At 39.4% G+C, this 19,818-nt stretch overlaps 1 protein-coding gene across 5 annotated transcripts in view; it reads left to right on the top strand.

Moving 5' to 3' along the window:
* TRPM3 (transient receptor potential cation channel subfamily M member 3) overlaps positions 1 to 19,818 on the top strand; it is a 310,579-nt gene that overhangs the window by 247,765 nt on the left and 42,996 nt on the right. Inside the window, exons 13-18 of one of the 5 annotated variants that reach the window (XM_074933034.1) lie at positions 5,264 to 5,404; positions 6,772 to 6,801; positions 8,837 to 9,126; positions 9,959 to 10,187; positions 12,745 to 12,912; positions 13,856 to 13,981. In XM_074933034.1, the coding sequence (XP_074789135.1) occupies positions 5,264 to 5,404; positions 6,772 to 6,801; positions 8,837 to 9,126; positions 9,959 to 10,187; positions 12,745 to 12,912; positions 13,856 to 13,981 (984 nt within the window). Of the gene's footprint in view, positions 1 to 5,083; positions 5,120 to 5,263; positions 5,405 to 6,771; positions 6,802 to 8,836; positions 9,127 to 9,958; positions 10,188 to 12,744; positions 12,913 to 13,855; positions 13,982 to 19,818 lie in introns of all 5 variants that reach the window. The other 4 variants (XM_074933035.1, XM_074933036.1, XM_074933037.1 and 1 more) reach the window with 4 other exon arrangements.

Raw genomic sequence — 19,818 nt, 5'->3', positions numbered from 1 at the left:
TTCATCTGTCTTCTTTAAAATATATTCTTTTCCAAACTCCTCTCCCCAGCATCATTTTCAAAGTCCTCCTTTGAAGGCATAGCAATTTATATGTAAGTGACTCAATAATATCTTTTTCTGAGTCCATAACAAAAGGTGTATTTTTAAAGGAGCTCTTGAAAAAAAACCATCAGAATATGCAAAGATGATCAGTACTCATAGGTATATATGGATAGACATTGGTATTAAATAAACTTACACTGTATTTAATGACTTTATTTGTTCCACAGTGATTGCTAAATGTTAGGTGATGGTTATTTTTTCATAAATTCATCTTTCTGTCCTCTGTGCATAGCTAAAGTCTCCAATAAATTCCACTACATGAAGTCAACATATACTGTCATTAGAATATAGTTAAGGGCTTTAGAAACAAAGAGTCTAGTGCAGCCCTCTAGCACCTTCATCAGAAAACTGAATCTCTTGGGCTGTATTTCTCATTCAGTCAGTGATAAGGAACAACTGTGGTTCACTTGGTGAAAAGTGACAGCCTGCCACAGCCCTGCCATCTCAGCAGATCCCTTACCAGTCAACCAAGCTGCAAATCAGCAAGCAGATCTGCCAACAGTTTAAATGAAAACACATCCTTGGAAATAACTTCTTAATGGACATCACTATTTGACAGTTAAATGGCCCACTGTGAATGAAAACCAGATCACACTGCTGATGCATGGTTTTTTGAGTTTATATATATTTTGATACCAGATACCTAACCTCTCAGATTTAATTACAGTATCACAAAATATAAATACAAAAAATATAGTATGTCACCTTGAGACAACACTTAAAGGATATGCACACTCTGTACTTTTTATGCATACATCCCAGTTTTAAAACCTGCACTATTTAAAGGGGTGTATGCTATAAAAAGTTATTTACATCTGCATCCATCATTGTCAGTTCTCAAATAGAAAATGGATGCTTAAATATCATAGAAGCATTATTTAATTTAATACTATCACATTACATAGCTGTATAAATCGCTCGGAGGTGTTTTTTTGTTTGAAAAACCACCCTGCCTCCTTAATATAGCAAAGAACCTGAACAACAGAGGTCACATTACTGCATCATGTTTGTGGCAGCTTAGTCACACAGGTGCTCACTCATGCGCAAACACACACATGAACAAACATGTAAGACAATGATTTATTTTCTCTTTGAATTTCCAAATATCACTCTGAAAACTGTTAGCCTGGGCAGCATATTGTAAAGGCCTGGAGACACAGTCTTAAAGAATTTACAATAATCAGAGCGCACTTAAATTCTGCGGATATTAAAAAGGCAAGTACTTCTTAATTACTCTGCTTTAGCGATAACTGTGCTCATCTTTTCAGTCTTTTCAATTCCATAACTACATACGGGGACAAATCGTAACTGCATAAGTCTGCATCGTTTACATCGTGGCCTTTTTGACACCTCCTGTCAAGGATACAGAATTTAACGGAGTTGACTTCCTTCCTTAGACCTTACGAGCCGACGCATGCAGACTAAGCAGGGAGAAACAGTGACCACTTGACATCCTGTCTGTAAGTGGAGGTTGCCCTCTAGAGGTTGTTTTTTAAAAATCCTTCCCTGATTCAACTAGCTAATGAAGATGAGTAGAAATTAACAGATTGATTTTTTTTTCTTTAAGCCAAAAATTGTATTTAATCAATATATCTTACTCCCACTCTGGGGTGATAAAAATTTTCAAAGTTTTTATTTTGGACTTCCACTATATGTCTACATTTCCAAAGAACTAGCAAGCAATATACAGAATTTTGAAAGTATTATTTTTTCCTCAGCATACAAAATCAGAGGCTTGCTACCTTCTGTATATAAAAATGCACTTGAAGTGAAAAAATACTATAACTGATTAGCTCCAGTTTAAAGTTGAAAATTATTCAAAGGAATAATGCATTAGCACTGAAGAGCTTGTCCCAACGTTAAAAGATTAGTTGATTGTTAACCAGGGTACCTATCATAACTGAAAATCAAACCTTCTTTTCTGTCATTTCTGACCACCTTGGCTGTAATAGAATTAACCTATCCAAATTTTTGCTGTTCTCAGAGGGGTTCTGGTCCATTTGCACCACTGTGCTTCATTTACAAGCAGACTCACTGCTGCCGGGGTAGGTCAGGGTATCTGCTGATACAGCAAATGTTTTGGCACAGGCATAACTCCTCTCACAACGATGATCCAATTGGCTTTACTAGGGCTGCTCACTCCAGAAAGGTAATCGTGTGTTAACATGGAGCCATACAGATGTGTATGTCTATAAAATGTGTATTTCTGCTGTGAATTTATGAGTTTTCTTTAGTAAAGTGTTTCAATATTATCTGGGAGGTTTAGATGCATCTTTAATAAAGTTACTCTGTTAAAAAATTTTTATCTAAATTTTTATCTAAATCCATTTATGACATCTCTAGATCAGAAGAATTGTATCAAGAAACCCATGCTTTTTAACACCTGCAGCACCCTGATGCCTGTTGTGCTTTCTTAATTGCTCAAGGGTTTTTTGCCACTTAATAATATCAAAGCATTCAATTTTAGTGTCTTACATTAAGGCAGCAGGAGTCTGTTGAACAACTGTAACTCTGTCTTGGAGCTACAACTCCCACTTCTATCAGTGCCTTCATCCTTGTTCTAGTACAACTGTCATTGCCTTAAGCATTCTGGAGAGAGAACATTTTGGGAGATAAACAAACAAACAACAAACAAGCAACCTAGCATGATTTAATTTTTAGATTTATATCCTTTTTCAGTTCAGAATAAAAATGATTGGGTTCAAATAAACTAAGATAGTATGCATTCCTGCAAATCATTGTGATTCTCCTGCCCATCAGATTATCAAAGAGTAGGAAGCATGCAAAAATATATGCTAAGGGACATTACTGAAAAATAATTGGCAACTCAATTTTTGCCATTAAATTTGCTTGATCTTCTGTCCCTTTGAATGCCAGCCCATTGCTAGCCATGTTACATCACAGCGCTACCTCCCTCTCTTCTTACTCAGCCTTTCAGAGGGCTGTTTGTACCATGGTGAGCAGGGAGGGAAATAAGCATCGCTCCTTCTGGCTGAAGTAGACAAGGAGGGAGGATCTTTGCATACATTTTGTCTTTTCTGCAGAACCAGTTGCCTTTTGCTCTCCATTATTATTTCTCTGCTCTGAATGTAATAAGCACATTGCAGAGAAGCCAGGCAGATATCTGCAGACATGCCAATATTTCCAGGAAGACATGGCAGTCATAAAATTTCTCTGTGCAAATTACTAATCTTCATTTGATGACTACATAAAAAGAACTACAGGCTAACTGTAATCTGTGCTGTATATCATTATAGAAAATGTGATTATTTTGTTACAGTGCACTGAAAAATTTTGAAGCTAACAATTACAATCTCCTGGTCCTTCTGCAATGTTGACTATACAAGCTAATTTTTTGCTAGAGTAAATTTCTCTTTTTCCAAGCTACCACTCACAGTTCACAGAAGGATAATATACCTCTCTTTCCACCTTTAATTTGTAGTCACATACCTTGCACAATGACATACAGGACAGAGAGGGTTCTGTAGATCTACAGGGTTCTTAATGAGATCTCTACATCTGGGTGACATATTCACAACCTGATGAATGATGCCTTCTTTTCTGGTAAGGAACTGCTCACTGAACCATAAACTGTCATCTGAACAATTTGGAGACAGTGATTTAGAGAAGGAGGCAAACTTTAATTTGGGGGCATTCCCTTCCTATTGGACCTTTCCTCCTGTAAAGGGATTGGAATTTTCCTTGTGAAACGAAGAGCAGATGTGCCCATGCTGGGGTTTTGTTCTTCCATTACCTGAGACCCCCAAGAGCACATCTGTGAAACCAGCCCACCCTGAAATTGTTCTGGCCTGCTAGGTGATGCATCAGGCTTACTACTGATGGAGTACAGAAATGCCCAGGTAACTCAAAGGCAGACTCAGACTCCTATGCAGTAGGAGTCAATCTGTTACTGAGATCTTTCTTCATACCTTTGCAAGCCCTAAGCATGGAGAACTCATAACCTTAGTGTTGCCATTTTCAGGCTTGACAGTGAAGGTAAGGAAGATACGTGCAAGGGGATTCACAAAGTGAGGGCAGTAAAATGTGGACATATTCATCAGTCTTTTTCCCTTCAAAATAAAAGATGTACATGGAAGACATTATATATATATAATGTTTAACAAAGGGTAAGAAAGGAAAAGAAATGGAAGAGCAAGTATGTAGACGTCTTTTCCAGGATCCTGCTAATGACCTTTGCCACAAGCACAGTTCTCCCGTGGGAGACAATCTCCCTAGCACTGCTAGAAATTAGGTAGCAAGGTTACTGTGCTTAGAGGGACTTTCAGTAAAATATGTTGGGATTTCAAGGAGGGACCATCTAGAAAAATTGCTAGGCCTGTAGTTTACTTCTTGAACAAAACCCTGAAGAATTAGCCACATATATTTTGTTATTACAAATTTCATACTTACTTTCATACATACAGATGCATTCCCCATACTAGGTGTGGAATTTAAGCAAAGATATGTGTTTATTTGTACATAACCCCAAGAGCAAATGCTAACAGACTCTTCTTATTTCTAACAACTAGTGATAATAATGTCATGCGCTGTGTAAGCCCTGTAGAGTAAATAACTCTTGCCCCCCTGCCCTTCCTTTCCTTGAATATGGGAAGGAAACACTGCAGGATGGGAAAATCACATGCAGGAGCTGGTTCCATATGAACAAATGATATCGCATGATGTCACTTCACCATGCCTTGGCAGTGCAGATGAGGCAGTCCAAGTTGATGCCAGCAGAGACATGAGATGCCAGGACAAGAGTTATGGGGGAGAGATGGTGCAGAAGAGGTGCTATCTTGCAGGACCAGAGTCTAGCAACTGTGCCTGACCTTTCAAGTGTGCTGATCCTCATGCTTTTTGTTCTGCAGTCATGTTCCTTGTTTCCCCAGCTGAAGAATATGAGCACTGTGTACTGACATTATCTTCTATTACTTCCAACAAGTTCTTCACCTTCTTATTTTATTTATGTCTTCTTTCCAAGCAAGAATATCCAGGTTTCGGTTGGATCTATTTTAAGGTGAATTAATTAACCAGCATAATAATACATTCCTGATTTTAACTATTTAATCTGGTTTACTCTAACATCATTATAAAACATATTTAACAGCATTAGTAATAAGCATTTCTGCCTCTCACACCATTCTTCTTATTTTCATTGCAGGGAAACTTACCTCCTGATTATCGGATAAGTCTGATTGATATTGGTTTGGTGATAGAGTACCTGATGGGAGGAGCATATCGCTGCAATTACACCCGAAAACGGTTTAGAACACTGTACCACAATTTGTTTGGGCCCAAGAGGGTAAGGAGCAAGTTGTTTGCCATCTATATGACTGCATCCTGCACTGGCAGGGATTACTATAGCTTCTTAGATGTTTCCAGGGGGATCCACATGCACACGCCATTCAGTCTACAGATTCATTTCTGCTATGTACTTAGCACCACAAGCCAACCACTGGAACAAACTACATTTTTTAATTAATTTAATGAAAAAATAATGGGTTTCTGCTGCCTGGGTGAAATCAGGACGTAAAACAGTCTACTCTGGCTCTAAAATCTGTAATTATGAGTTCCCACAGCTTTTGAAAGACAAGTATTTTGACCTGTACCAATAAAAACATAGGGCACCCAAGTTAGACTTGAAAAAAACTTGTATTTTGGTAGACACATTTCTTATTTCATGGCTTATCTTCTTGATTGTGACCTGAAGGTACCAGGGCAAAGAAACCCATAACTCAAAATTGGCTTTATTGGCTGGACATGTCTCCAGCAGAGTCTGTGGGCTCATGGCAAAAACACCAGTCAGTATTTTTGTGGTTTTCATGTTTCATAGATTACAATACTGTGAATCTAAGTTTACTACCCTTCTAAAACATAAAAGATATTTATTGTCATCCAGAATGCCACTGACCCAATATAGCATGAAGAAAAATCTGCTCAACTGCTCCCAGTAAGATTTGTAGTTCATTCTTTGACTACTTCACGTTTTCATTTCCTGTCTCAGTTCAGATTTTAGCAATACACACCATTGAATATTGTTCTAAGTGGCTATAAAGAGCAACAGCTCTGTGAAATGGTTACAACCAAACACCTGAAATGTGTTTTTTTGTTTCCCCACACTTTCATTTTTCACTTTTGAGAGGAGAGGTAGTAATGGTAGCTGCTGGGAGAGACTTCCTCTGCTTAGTCACTCCATCAGGAAGAGCATTTGAGTAACAATTTAAAAGATACCGAATCAACATACAGAGCAGCTCCACAGCATCAATAATTATGCTAGGGGAATGGCAAAAGAACTGATGCACTCCAGAGAAATCCATTCATGCCTTAGCAGTAATTCCTATCTCTTCTCCATTAGAACAGCCCCAAACTAGCTGGAATTTGTACCAGAATACAGATATATGTTTTCTGTTGTGTGTTTTGGTGAAATAGGGTCAAACTCAAGCTTGAATTAAATATATAATGTAATTATTTGGTTTATTTTTTTATATATATATATTACATTGTATTGCATTACTTATATGTGATCTGTAGTATATATTGTCTATTGTATTCTCTATATATGTAATACATCACATGTTACACATGCATGTATTTTATGTATGCACTTACAGTTGTAATTTTTCATCACCCTTCTGGTAGAAATAACATTTTTCTAACTTTTTTGTACAGCCAAAAGCCCTGAAACTGTTGGGAATGGAGGTAGGCAACCTGTGATAAATCTTAATGTCTTTTCCTTCTTTGACAAATATATGCTATGTCAAGATAATGTTTAAATTCACTGTAATGAAGGAACCAATAGTTGTTTTTAAGTTTTGTATGAGAAATATGCCACACAAATTATATTTGTCATCCAGATAACTTCTTTACTTCTTAGATTAAGAAACATTTCTTAATAAAACCCTAGCAATAGACAACAGAAAAAGACTCTGTCCCCTCTGTGCATCATTTTCCTTTCATGAAGATTTAACAAAATAAGGCCTTCTCAAGGCTAAGGAGAATTTCAGTCAGGTAACTATGTAACTTTAAAATGTGTTCAAAGAAATGAAGCAGTTGCAGAGAATGATGCAGAAATCTTTATATGGGCCAAATTTCTATCAGGTTTGTTGACACTTTTGGCTACCCCAGTGCTTCAGGTAGATAGTAGTATTTTCTTGTTTATTTTATGCAACAACTTTCCTTTTGCTGTCCACAGAAGTAACACAGAATAAATCATCTCATCTGATAAAAGCAGTAGGGTAAAATGTTACGAAACTAAAGACAATAGAAACAACAAAGAGCTGGAGAAAGGAGGGGTAAACATCAGATACAAAGGCAGAAATGGGAGTGAAGAAAGGCAATTCCTTCTTGTGAGAAGATAAAGGGAGAAAACACAAGAATAAGCAGGGAAAGAGTCCAGCAGACCAGAAAATCCCCTGGTGACATGGACAGTGGGATTGAGTGCACCCTCAGCAAGTTTGCTGATGACACCAAGCTGTGTGGTGCAGTTGACAGGCTGGAGGGAAGGGATATGCCATCCAGAGGGGCCCTGACAGGCCTGAGAGGTGGGCCCATGCAGACCTCATGAAGTTCAACAAGGCCAAGTGCAAGGTCCTGCACAGTGTCAAGGCAATCCCAAGCACAGGTAGAGGCTGGGAGAAGAAATTACTTAAGAGCAGCCCTGAGAAGAAGGACTTGGAAGTGGTGGTTGATGGGAAGCTCACTGTGACCTGGCAATGTGTGCTTGTAGCCCAGAAATCCAACTATATCCTGGGCTGCATCAAGAGAAGTGTGGCCAGCAAATTGAGGAAGGTGATTCTCTCCCTCTACTCTGCTCTCATGAGACCCCACCGGGAGTACTGTGTCCAGCTCTGGGGCCCCCAATGTAAGAAGGACATGGACCTGCTCGAGCAGGTCCAGAGGAGGGTCACAAACATTATCAGAGGGCTGGAGCACCTCTCCTACGAAGATGGGCTGAGAGTTGGGATTGTTCAGCCCAGAGAAGAGAAGGCTCTGGGAAGACTTTATAGCAGCCTTCCATTGCCTAAAGGGGGCCTGCAGGGAAGATGGGGAGGGACTTTTAACAAGGGCATGCAATGACAGCACAAGGGGTATTGGCTTTAAACTGAAAGAGGGTAGATTTAGATTGGATATAAGGAAGAAATTCTTCACTGTGAGAGCAGTGAGGCACTGGAACAGATTGCCCAGCAGGGTTGTGGCTGCCTCCTCACTGGAAGTGTTCAAGGCCAGGCTGGACGGGGCTTTGAGCAACCTGATATAGTGGAAGGTGTCCCTGCCCCTGGCAGGGGGGTGAAACTAGCTGATCTTTAAGGTCCCTTGCAGCCCAAACCATTCTATGATTCTGTGATTCCCTGATTCTGTGCTTCTGGATGTGGAATGAGATGGATGCATTACAACAGATGTTGTATGTTGCAGTGGACTCTTAGTTTTGATTTAATGGTGGATTTTCCAAAATAGTTCTGGGTATTGCATGATTGTGCTCTGTGTTCTTAGGGAGAAAGAACAGTTCAGAGTGATAGTACAAAGCTCTTCATCCCTGTGTCTAGATATGGGGTTACTGACTTCTTAATTACAGTGCATGGACAAATACTTTTTCATCATTTTCCTGTGTTAAGTATTTTGTTCAAAAAAGGTGAAAATGCTGGCCTGCAGGGAAGGTGTTTGACATCTTCAGTGTACTGTGTGAACTAATTCACTTCCTTCACTAGTGAAAAAAAATTCTTTACAATTCTCACAGGATGATGTCCCTTTGAGGCGAGGAAGGAAAACAACAAAAAAAAGAGAAGAAGAAGTTGATATTGATTTGGATGACCCTGAGATCAATCATTTCCCCTTCCCATTCCATGAGCTGATGGTATGGGCTGTGCTGATGAAGCGTCAGAAGATGGCCCTCTTCTTTTGGCAGCATGGGGAAGAGGCTATGGCTAAAGCACTTGTGGCCTGTAAACTCTGCAAAGCCATGGCCCATGAAGCATCAGAAAACGATATGGTGGATGACATATCCCAGGAGCTGAACCATAATTCCAGGTGAATTTTCCTTCATGTATACTTTCCTGGCGTAAAAAAAAAAAAAAAAAAAATTGAGAGAGGCTGCTGAATCTGCCTGAAATTTGCTTATTTGTACCTTGCTTTCATTTCTACCTTGCAAGGAAAATGCAGTCCCTTTAGAAAAAGTCTAAACAGCGTTTAAAGAATCTGTCTGCCAGAGAAGCAGAGTTGCTAGAAGTAGCTAAAAGTATAACTTCTGAAATGGGAAGATGTCAAGAAGTCAGTGAAATATTTATATTGTCTACATGTTCTCCATGAGGCCTCAAGTGCCTTTTCAAGACACTGTTCATCCCAAACAGATCAGTTATTGAAATCCTTATGAACACAATATTCGGGCAGAAGTGTTAATTAACCAAGAGCTCATACTTAGGTGAGCAAGCCAAGATGCGAAATTCCATAATAATCTTTCCTGATGTTAAAAGTCCGAGACACAGAATTTTAAAAAGGGTATTGAACCCACCTTTTTCCAGGAGACTTGACCACAAAGCCATGGGAAAACAGCACAGAAGCAGTCCTCAAAGATGCATATAACCAGAGGAATTCAGCTAGAAAATGTCAGGGAGGTGGGCAGACAGGTGGGAGCAGACAGCTGGTAGGTGTGGGTGCTCATCACTGCTAAGTCAGGGCACTTATTTATATGCCTACCATTAGCCACTTGCATCTGAAAATGTGGGTTTCCATGTGTACAGTCAAATCACAATTTGCATTGGTGGAAGGTGATGTCCCCCCTTGCAGAGGCTATCAGCTGAAGAGGGATGTTCTCTGGACCAGGCTGCTTGGGCTAATGGAAATGAATGAATGTCTATTGCAGGGACTTTGGCCAGTTGGCAGTGGAGCTGCTGGACCAGTCATACAAGCAGGACGAGCAACTGGCAATGAAATTGCTGACCTACGAACTGAAGAACTGGAGCAACGCCACATGCCTGCAGCTCGCAGTGGCAGCCAAGCACAGGGACTTCATTGCTCACACTTGCAGCCAAATGCTGCTCACAGACATGTGGATGGGTCGTCTCCGAATGCGAAAAAATTCTGGCCTAAAGGTCAGCACTGTTTTAAAATAAAATTAACAGTCAGAGTAGTTCTAATAGATGGTAACAGTGCTCACAGCAAATCAGTAAACCATATTTCGGGTGATTATTTGTAGTGACATTAAGCAGAGTATATTCTTCCCGTGTTCAGTTTTTCAGCAGGGAGCTTATCACAAACCAAGTTCAAAGTTTGTTACTTAGGCTTTTCATCATCTTTCTCAAAGCCTCGTCCAGCATCAGAGTTATCAGAATAGGAATTGAGTCAGGAGGTTAGTATGTCACCCTGCCTAGATACTTGAGGAGTTAGTCAAGGTTTTTAAAGGTAAATAGAGAAAAAGGATGTATAAGTAAATTAACTGCTAGTGAAAGGTGCATGCTGATACAACAACCTTCCCCAGAACAGGCCAAAGAAAGCAATACAAATTGTCTTACAATCCCCTGCCAGTCTTTCTGATGACTGACCTGAAGGGACTACCTTAGAGGATCTAGAGGATAATTCAATTTTTGAAGCTCTTTAAGCTTTACTTCCACAGTTAACAAAACTGCTAACAGAGCAAAGTGAGTTCTGAGAGGTGAATTTGTGTCCATGTGTCCATGGGCTGGAATCTCTTACCTTCACCAAAGTACTCACCAGTCAGTACATATCCAGGAATTGCCTCTTCCTCCCAGATGACTGAGAAATATTTTCAGTGAAGGACTTCTCTCTCCTACATTAACTGTGTGTGTGAAAACTGGTAATTGCTCAGCTATTTTTCTGTGTGAAAAATTGTTTGGAAATGGCAGGCATGCTTATGAGTACATGCATCGTTATCCTACTGGGTCTAATGCAGTGACAGTGATGAATGAGAATAAGTGGCTGATAACATTCTCATCATCCTCCTGTAGCATCTGTGTGTAAATATTTTCCTGCATACAGAAAGAAATCATTCTCGCATTTGGAGACATCTTTACTATCTATTTTTCTGAATCAACTCACAGGCACATTGCCCTTCAGGACTGCTGCTTTGTTCACTACTTGACTTGGAGATATTCAGCATGGGTAAATGGGGATTGGGGCAGCAACTCTTTTCCCACTGCATGCTTTCTTCTTTGCAGCATCCATCTCTTAAGCCATAAAATAGACCATTCCTTCACAATGAGTAACTGAAGGTTACAGACTCCGTTTCCTTTCAGCTTCTTGTAGCATTAGGGCTTTACAAGGATCCTTTACTCAGTTTCTAGTCTGTGTTTTATTTCACTGAAGCTCATTAGCAGGGCCTGTTTAAAGCTAAAGCAGGCTTCAAGCTACATGAGCAAGAGGCAGCATGGCAAAGAAATAAATTTGGAAGCATGAGTCATGGATTATTTCCCATGAACAATTTTCTCCCGTCAAAACTGGCAAATGGCAACAATGCTGAATGTAATTCTTTAGACTCTCGCCAGGGATGTAGAGCACCAATGCAAGGCAGAGAGTCAGTTGTTAATCCTGCTTATTCTTAAAAATAGCCTCTCTGGGAAGTCAGGTCTGCCTGTAAGCCCCTCTCCCTGGACACATCCTTTTGCAACAAGACAAGTGCAGGAGCAGTGCAGGCAGCCTAGTGCTCAACTCTTCCGAGGCTGGGCACAGCATTCATATACTCTAACTGCACCTAATTGTGGTACTTTCAATGGTCTCAATAACACACATGCTGTCTGTTGATAAGATGAGCACAATCTATCAAACCATCCTGACATGCCAACAAGCTAACTATCTGGTTTCACTGTCATTTAGGGAAAGATTTATAACAAAATCATTTTCCATGAGTTTACAACAAAACCAAGAAAAGCTATTGTCCTTGTGAATATAGACAGGCCACTTCTTTTTGTATTATTATGATACCTCTTCAGGATACTACTGATTTAACCCCAAGCATTATTCATTGCATATATCCACACAAGGTCATTTTAATGGTTTGTGCACTCCCACATCATAAGAGAGGGTAGGCAGAAAAGAGAGAGCTAGCATTAATGTGAGCATTACACAGCTGCCAGGTTATTGCAGCAAAATCTGAGGGCACCACATAGTTAAACACATCAGCATTTGTTATTGCTGGCTTTGCTTTGTATCCTCAGATCCACACACACTTATGCCTTGACTACCTGTGTGGTTTAAGTATGGACACAGAGAGCTTGAAAGCTATTAACCCTCTCTGTAGAAATTAATACTGCTTGTGTGTCATTTACACTGATATTGTCTATCGTGTAAAATACAGGTCTGAACACCCCTGTGGTCCCACCTGCCATTGACCTTATGCAATGTTTTGTAAATATATTCTGGTATGTAGCAATATACATCTGATGAGCAAGCAGTTAAAATATTCAAGAGAGGCATTTGCAGCAATGCTAATAGAAGTTACTGCTTTGTTTCACTACGGAGCTCTGGTATTACCCCAAGTGACAAATACTCAATTGTCATAGAGACTCACATGCATGCTTATCTTTCGTTTCCTAAATGTCCTGAGGGAGTTGTTCCATTTGATACAAAGTAACCATCATGACTGTAATCTGTTTACTATTATGATGATTATTGTTATCATTATTATTGCTTCAGGTAATACTAGGAATTCTACTTCCTCCTTCAATTCTCAGCTTGGAGTTCAAGAACAAAGATGATATGCCTTACATGTCCCAAGCCAATGAGATCCACCTTCAAGAGAAGGAGCCAGAGGAACCAGAGAAGCCCGTGAAAGAAAAAGAGGAGGAGGACATGGAACTCACCGTAAGTCCTGACAATAAATAACCAGCCTCAGTGCTGTCAATTTGCTATTCCCACCTCTGTGGGTGTCGCAGGCTGTCTGATGACTAAATTTAGCAGATGATAGGATACCACTCTTAACACTCGCGTCTCCTTGGTGGGACTCAAACCAGACAAGTTGGCATCATTGTGTCTCGATGTTGAAACAGTGCATGGTGATGCTGAAACATCGTGTTGTGATGTAATATTCTCATAATTTGATTCAATTTGATGCTGTGTTGTCTGAAATAAATTTATGAGATTTCAGAATTGAAAGCACTCAGCCACAATAGATGAGCAGGCCTCTCTGGTAGAAAAGAATGTCACTAAGTCTTCCTTTGGGTGGAAATGCCCAGATTCATAGAAGCTAGAGATTTATTTTTTTTCTTTTGGTTAACTTCATTAGAGGGCAAGTAAGTGTGCAAACAGGCAAGAAAAATTATGAAAGCGTTTTTCAAAATTCTTCATGAATGTGCAGTCATTGCCACTCACATACACACATGCAGTTTTTAATCCAGTTAAGACATTAGCAAGCACCTAGACAGCTCAGCCCTTACTAAGAGCTTCTGCAGCTCTGCAGAATTGTGTAAGGAAGGACTTGGCTGTATTAGTAATATATCCTTAGAGGAATAATTTGCACAAAAGAGAATCCAATAGCTAAAGCTCTGAAAACTATACAAGTCACCTACTTACAGTATCTCGTTCTCAGACTTGTTTGACAATTTTGGGGCAATTAGCATATGAACTGTCAGACGTGCCTTAGCTTAGTTTGGTTTCCTTTGGTTTGGGTTTGATCGTGGTGTCTTTGAAAGGCTTAAAATGCAACCCCAGTTGTTCAAGGTCAGGATAGAGGCATGGAAGTAAAAGAGATTATCCTGGTTAATTTAACCAAAAAAAAAAAAAAAAAAAACCAGACTGTTTCCCACAGGCAAACAGCAGGAGCTGCCCACAGGACCCCGTCTGCAGGCAGGCAGAAGGACCTGCCTACAGGACCCAATATGCAGGCAAGCCGAAGGAGCAGCCCACAAGACCCACCTACAGGACCCGTTTGCAGGCAAGAACCTGGCCGTTGGGAAGGACCAGAAGCCAGAATAGCAGCAATGGGCCATTCTCCACTCATTAGCTGTTAACTCCAATTTACTATCCCTGGCTTCTGATCCACTTATGAAGTGCCTATTCAAATCAAATAAGCACTTTGCAATCTGCCTTTTTCTTGGCAATGGGGAGAAATTCGGGGAGGAAGTCATTTCCATCTCTCTGCAGTTATCCCAGCTCCTGGTTTCTTGTCTACAATACTGTGTTTCCTTTTTGCCTTCTGACTCCTGTTACAAGGAAGTGATGTGTGAATTGGATCTGCTTTACCAGATGAGTCTTAGATGTTCCCTGCCTTGTCCCTTCCATGTGCTGACGGTCGTATTGCTCTTTCCTGTCATTGACTCTGCCCTTAATTCCTTCAAATTTGATGCATCATTCTAGTGAAGTTTCAGACACTTGTAACCTTTTCTGTGAAATAAGAACTGTTTCCATGGAGTCCAGCAAGTTTAGAAATAATATATTTGGTACATTAGTTAATATTTCTGTACATAATCTATACTGTGCATTAGGACACCTTTGCATATATTTCTGTGGTTAGATGCCATAGCCAGTTATATTTAGTCATCTTCAGGCACTGTTTCAGGAAGAGTGTTCCTACCTGACATGTTTTAAATACAAAAAATATTTTAGATTAAAATTTTGCATTGTTCCAGCCTCAGTCAAATGGTCTGGCGTAAATTATCACAAGTCTCTTTTTCACTGATGAGAGGATGCCTGCAAGAATGTTTGGGAAGTGCATTTGTGAAGTTTCCCTTTAGCCACACACTATGGATAAGGATACCTTATTCATAACTAAGATTAATAATATATTGTGATATCCCAAATGTTTATTCAATTGCTGAACTGGCTCAATATATCAGTCACTCACCCTAACCATAGCTTGCAACTCTTGTATTCAGGATGATCTGCACATTTTTCTCCACATTCTTCTTTTCAGGACAGATTTTTTTTTTTGTGATTACTACAGTTTTCTTTTATTCACTTACTCTAATTGGCACATGATTACTTAAAATATTTTGAAATTTTTTCAGTGGTTTGGGTTTCTGAGCTTTGTTCAGCTTAAAACTTAAACTAAATTGATGAACTAAAAATAATTTTGGTCACCTCGGAAGTCCATTTCTGTCAAATAATGTATCATCCAAACAATCTATCTAGGTCTATTTCTAAACATTCCCAGTGAATATTTCTCAAGTCTCTGTAGTTCTGTAATATTGCACCCATATGCATTTTTATAAAAGTATTGCTAAGATAAAGAGATCACACCTAGTCAAGGTCTGTTTATTAATTTTTCTTGACGACTTGTGTGTCCTGCACTGCTAAATCCAGGTGACTAGTGACAGACCCAGAGAATCAATTTCTTCCTCTGGACTGCTCTTGTGCAGAGTGGATGAGGTGCAGGGCCACAGTGATTTTTGCGCTATTTTACACCTCATTTGCATAGAATAATGTGATCATACAGACGGCAGCAACAGTGAAGTAGGTCTCTGCATCCATGCATCTGCATGCAAGTATGTATTTATTTCATGCTCCTCTCAAAAGATCTGGTGGGGAGCTGAACATTTGAATATACTATAAAGATGTATGTTTATTCACTTGTTACTCACACCTGCTTTCAGCTTTATAACAGATATATGAGTGCTGGGCACACATTTCTTTAACACCTAGATGCTAGGCAACAGACTTGCCTTATAGCAGCTACTCACAAAACCACACTTGAATACTGCTCTCATCACGGCTCCCTCAGCACCAAGGAATGTAGACGGTTTATGCACAGAGCTGCCACTCATTAATCCTGAATATTAGACATAGAGGAGTAGGAGAGCACTAAAGTCTAAAGGCCAGGGACATTTTGTATTTGCACAATGTCTTGATGAGGGCCTTAATTAATTGCTGATATTTCAGAACCCCCAGAATTCTCCCCTCCTCCCAGAATAACACTGATTCTGGAAAACCATAACTAGGAGCATCCTTATCCCTATTCAGTGCCTTATTGTTTGGGTATTAGAGTTTCCCAGTAAAAGGTCTTATTTCAGAACAGAATAACTCATCTAAGTCCTTTAGAAAAAGTTTCAGTTGATTTGCTCATTTTGTTCTAATTTTCCACAGCAAATAGGAAGTTTGGATTTCCATGGACATCACTAAGAATCTGAGTTAGGACATTTCAGAAGCAGCAGAGCTAGTTGTGTTGGTCTCTGGCTTCACATTATCTCATATTTAGTACATATGCTTGGCCTTTTCTCCATGGCAAGAACTAATCAAACATTATATCACTAAAAATATGGTTCTTAAGATAGGAGAGGTTGAAGTCTACTGTCCTTGTGTTCCTGGCTCAACTCACCCACCCCACTGGGAGATGTTGCACACTGTATTTCACATGTTAGCAGCAAGGCACCCCTTCAGTTCATCTGGAAAACAGTAGTGGGAGACACTGCCAGCGGTCACATGACAGAAGTGCTTGCCCTCTCTTAAGGAGGGATTTCCCTCAGTTTCTCTGAGGGTTTTGGAAACCCCCCATACTGCCACCACACAACTGCCCTGGCATGCTCCATGCTCAGCAGCCAGGATGACTGAACTTGAGCTCCTGGTACTTTAACCCCGCTTCTCTGTATTCACTTTAAAGAACTACTGAGCACATGCCAAATCCAGTTTTACACACCTGTAACTCAAAGGCATTAAACCTTTTTTCCCAGCAGTATTTCAAGACAGAGAACGGTAACCTTAGAACAACTACCATGGATGCAGCATTTCCATACATAGCGTAGCTACAGCGGGGTATGCAGAGAGAGGTGTAGCATATCCACACAGCCATGTACCATTTCCACACCAGTTCTGTGTGAATATGGGGTAGGTCTATATGTAGGATGTAGATTTTACTAGGGGTAAAATTTGGAGAGCCTATGATCATTCTAGCATGACTGACATTCCAGTTATTTAATTTAAAACAGATAGATATATTATAGGATAATTAATATATATTAATGCAAAAATGCACAACCCAAAACTGTCCTGATTCCCTACCAGTTAACAGTCCTCAATTGCACAAAACAAAATCTGGAAAAAAAAAAAAAAACACACAAAAAACAAACCCAACAGAAAACCAGAATCCTGATTAGAAAAATCTCCATGTAAAAACTACGCACACATCAATCACCTCAGGCTAAAATGATGCAGTTGAACTGTACTTTACAATGTAGTTGAGCTGCTGTCAGGCTTACCTTGTATGACTCATGGTGAATCATGGACAAAATTTTGTATTGGAGAAAGATATGCCGCCCACACAGAGCAGTGTATTGAGTTATTTCCACCCTATTGCTTCCCCCTCCATGGGAAAACACATTTGTTCACATTTGACATTGCAGCTATTTTATTACACAGTCACTTCAGTTATTTCTGTATGTTTCTAATGAGGAGGCTTTTCAATTTCTTAATACTGTGAAATAATTAACAGTCGGGGACATCAGGTCAAATCTAATCCCCAACCATCTCTGAAAAATTCCTCATCTGTAGCATGGGGGAGGGGAGAGGTTAGTATTGTATAATACAGTTAATTAAAAAATAATTAGAACAAGGTAAAATTACAGCATCATTAGCAACAAGAAAACAATAGCAAACAGGAAATCAGCATCCATGAGCTGAAGCATAAATTCAGGTACTGAAAGAACATTATCCTGAAAACATCCACAACTCACTGATTCTGGTAAGCACTAAGGATGTCTCAGAATTAGTAGATTTATAGAACTGTGAAGGTTTAAACTCTGTAAAATAATCCTTTTTACTAAAGCACGGCACTGTTCATTTGTTAAAGCTGACAGCGTTCATTTTCACTCTGCTGCAAAATTCTTGAGCACCAGAGGACAGCAGAGGCAAAGCTTTGGGAAAAGCTACAGAAAATTGTAGCATCAGATGACAGCTTTCTCTAAAACAGCATCAGAAGGTAGAGAGAAGCAAAAAAATTAGTACCTTCTTGGAATATAGTTTTCCCAGAGCATTCAGATCATACTCCACGTTTGTTCCCAAATAAACAATCCCTGATATAGATCAAGGAATCACTTTGGGTTTGTAGATTTCAGCTAATGATACCTGGGGTTCTGTGAAGGTTATGTAATCTCTGCTACTGTAGTTATATTCAGTAAGTTTCATGTTCTTGAATACTATCTGCTTATCTGATAAGAACACTTCTCCTCTGCTTGACAGCCACTTCATCTTCTTCCTTTTTTCTGAAACTCTTGATGTACTTCTAAGGGGTTTATGTGCTCTGTGAGAATCACCAAGAGATATATTTAATTTTTTTCATATGCATTGTTTTATCTACATGTAAGGTAATGAAATTAGAAATCTGCAGGTGTAAAAAAGTAAAGGAAATAGGTAACTTCGTCAAAGCGGGCCACAGTTTTAAGAGGATCTCAGCAGATTAGTTTCGTGGCAGTATACTTGTGTCCTGAATCTTTGTTCTATTTTACTAAAAAATGTGCAGGACAACACCTGTGTATAGTCAAATTCAAGAATATAAGGAACCACATGAAAAGTAATAATACCAGAGGAAAAAACTAACTACATAAATGAAATGAAGGAGAAATGCTAGGCAGGAGCTATCTAGGACCATACATGGTCCTAATAATGTTACAAATATCTAGACTGACTGAAAGGGAAAAAAATATGGTCATTTATTATCATTGCAAATTACTGTTTTACAGGACCAAAGACCTATATGAATAGTTCCACATGAGGCCCAGAAAAAGGAGGAAAAGGAACGATTGTGATTCTTACTTTCAAACATGTGAAAGTGCATACCGTGTAGCTCACCTGAAGCTGATTAGTTAACATCCTGTTGCATCAGAGAGCACAGAGATAGATAAGAGAAGGATGTTTTTATTGAAAGACAGTATGTTTGACATCTAACTGTTCTCTTTAGAGGCTTAGTTCCCATGTTTTTAAGTTGCAGATGAGAACAATGTTATCTTCAGGATGGTGAAAGTTTGCTTCAGTTAACGTAAAAGTACAAAAGTGCTTTGATCTACTTTTAGAAAAACATTATAGAAGCATTTAAATAAAAGCATCATCGGGCAATCCCTGCATAGGATTGAGATAGGACAGTTGTCTCTCAATTCTTGCACTTGCTTTCATGTGCAGGAGTGCTACAATCTACAGATGCTGCCACAAACTAAATAGTAAGAACTTGTTCAGGTCACAGTGACCTAAAATCCACTCTTAGTCTATTATTCACAAAAGATTTGTTTCAGAAAGAAAATTTAATAGATCATGCTGTACTCTAAATACAAAGGAAAAGCTTCTTTTAAGCATTAACTTCAGTGAGTATGTAGTTCAGTCACTCCTTCCACTTCTCTGTAGCTGACCATGAAGTTAATGAGTAAATAAAATATTACCATCTTTTGCCTGTTAGGTTTTCACTTACAGCTGAGGACTTAAGTATGTGTTTCTGGAGCTCAGTATAACTCTTCAGTGACGCTGAATTGCAATGGTAACAGTGAGATCAAGTGCATAGCAGTCTGGAACTTCATTATGGAAGAAGCTAAAATCACGATCTTTCAATCCAAGGCCTTAATGCTGCAGTGAACTCTACTGGTCAGTCCTCTACATCCACGTGAAGTTCACTGTGGGATGATCGCCTGTGACAGATCCGATGATCAATGTAAAAAGAGTCACTGGCTTCATTGCTTCCAGTCCAGCAACTGCCAACTCATCTTTCCCCCTGTTGTTCTCTCTCAGTCTCAGCCTTATGGACTTCTCTCTTTGTTTAAAACCAAAACTTACCTGTTTTCTGTCTGCATCTGTTTA

Source organism: Athene noctua, chromosome Z (assembly GCF_965140245.1).
Source record: "Athene noctua chromosome Z, bAthNoc1.hap1.1, whole genome shotgun sequence".
NCBI lineage: Eukaryota > Metazoa > Chordata > Aves > Strigiformes > Strigidae > Athene > Athene noctua.
This window is presented reverse-complemented; position numbering and strand designations above follow the sequence as displayed.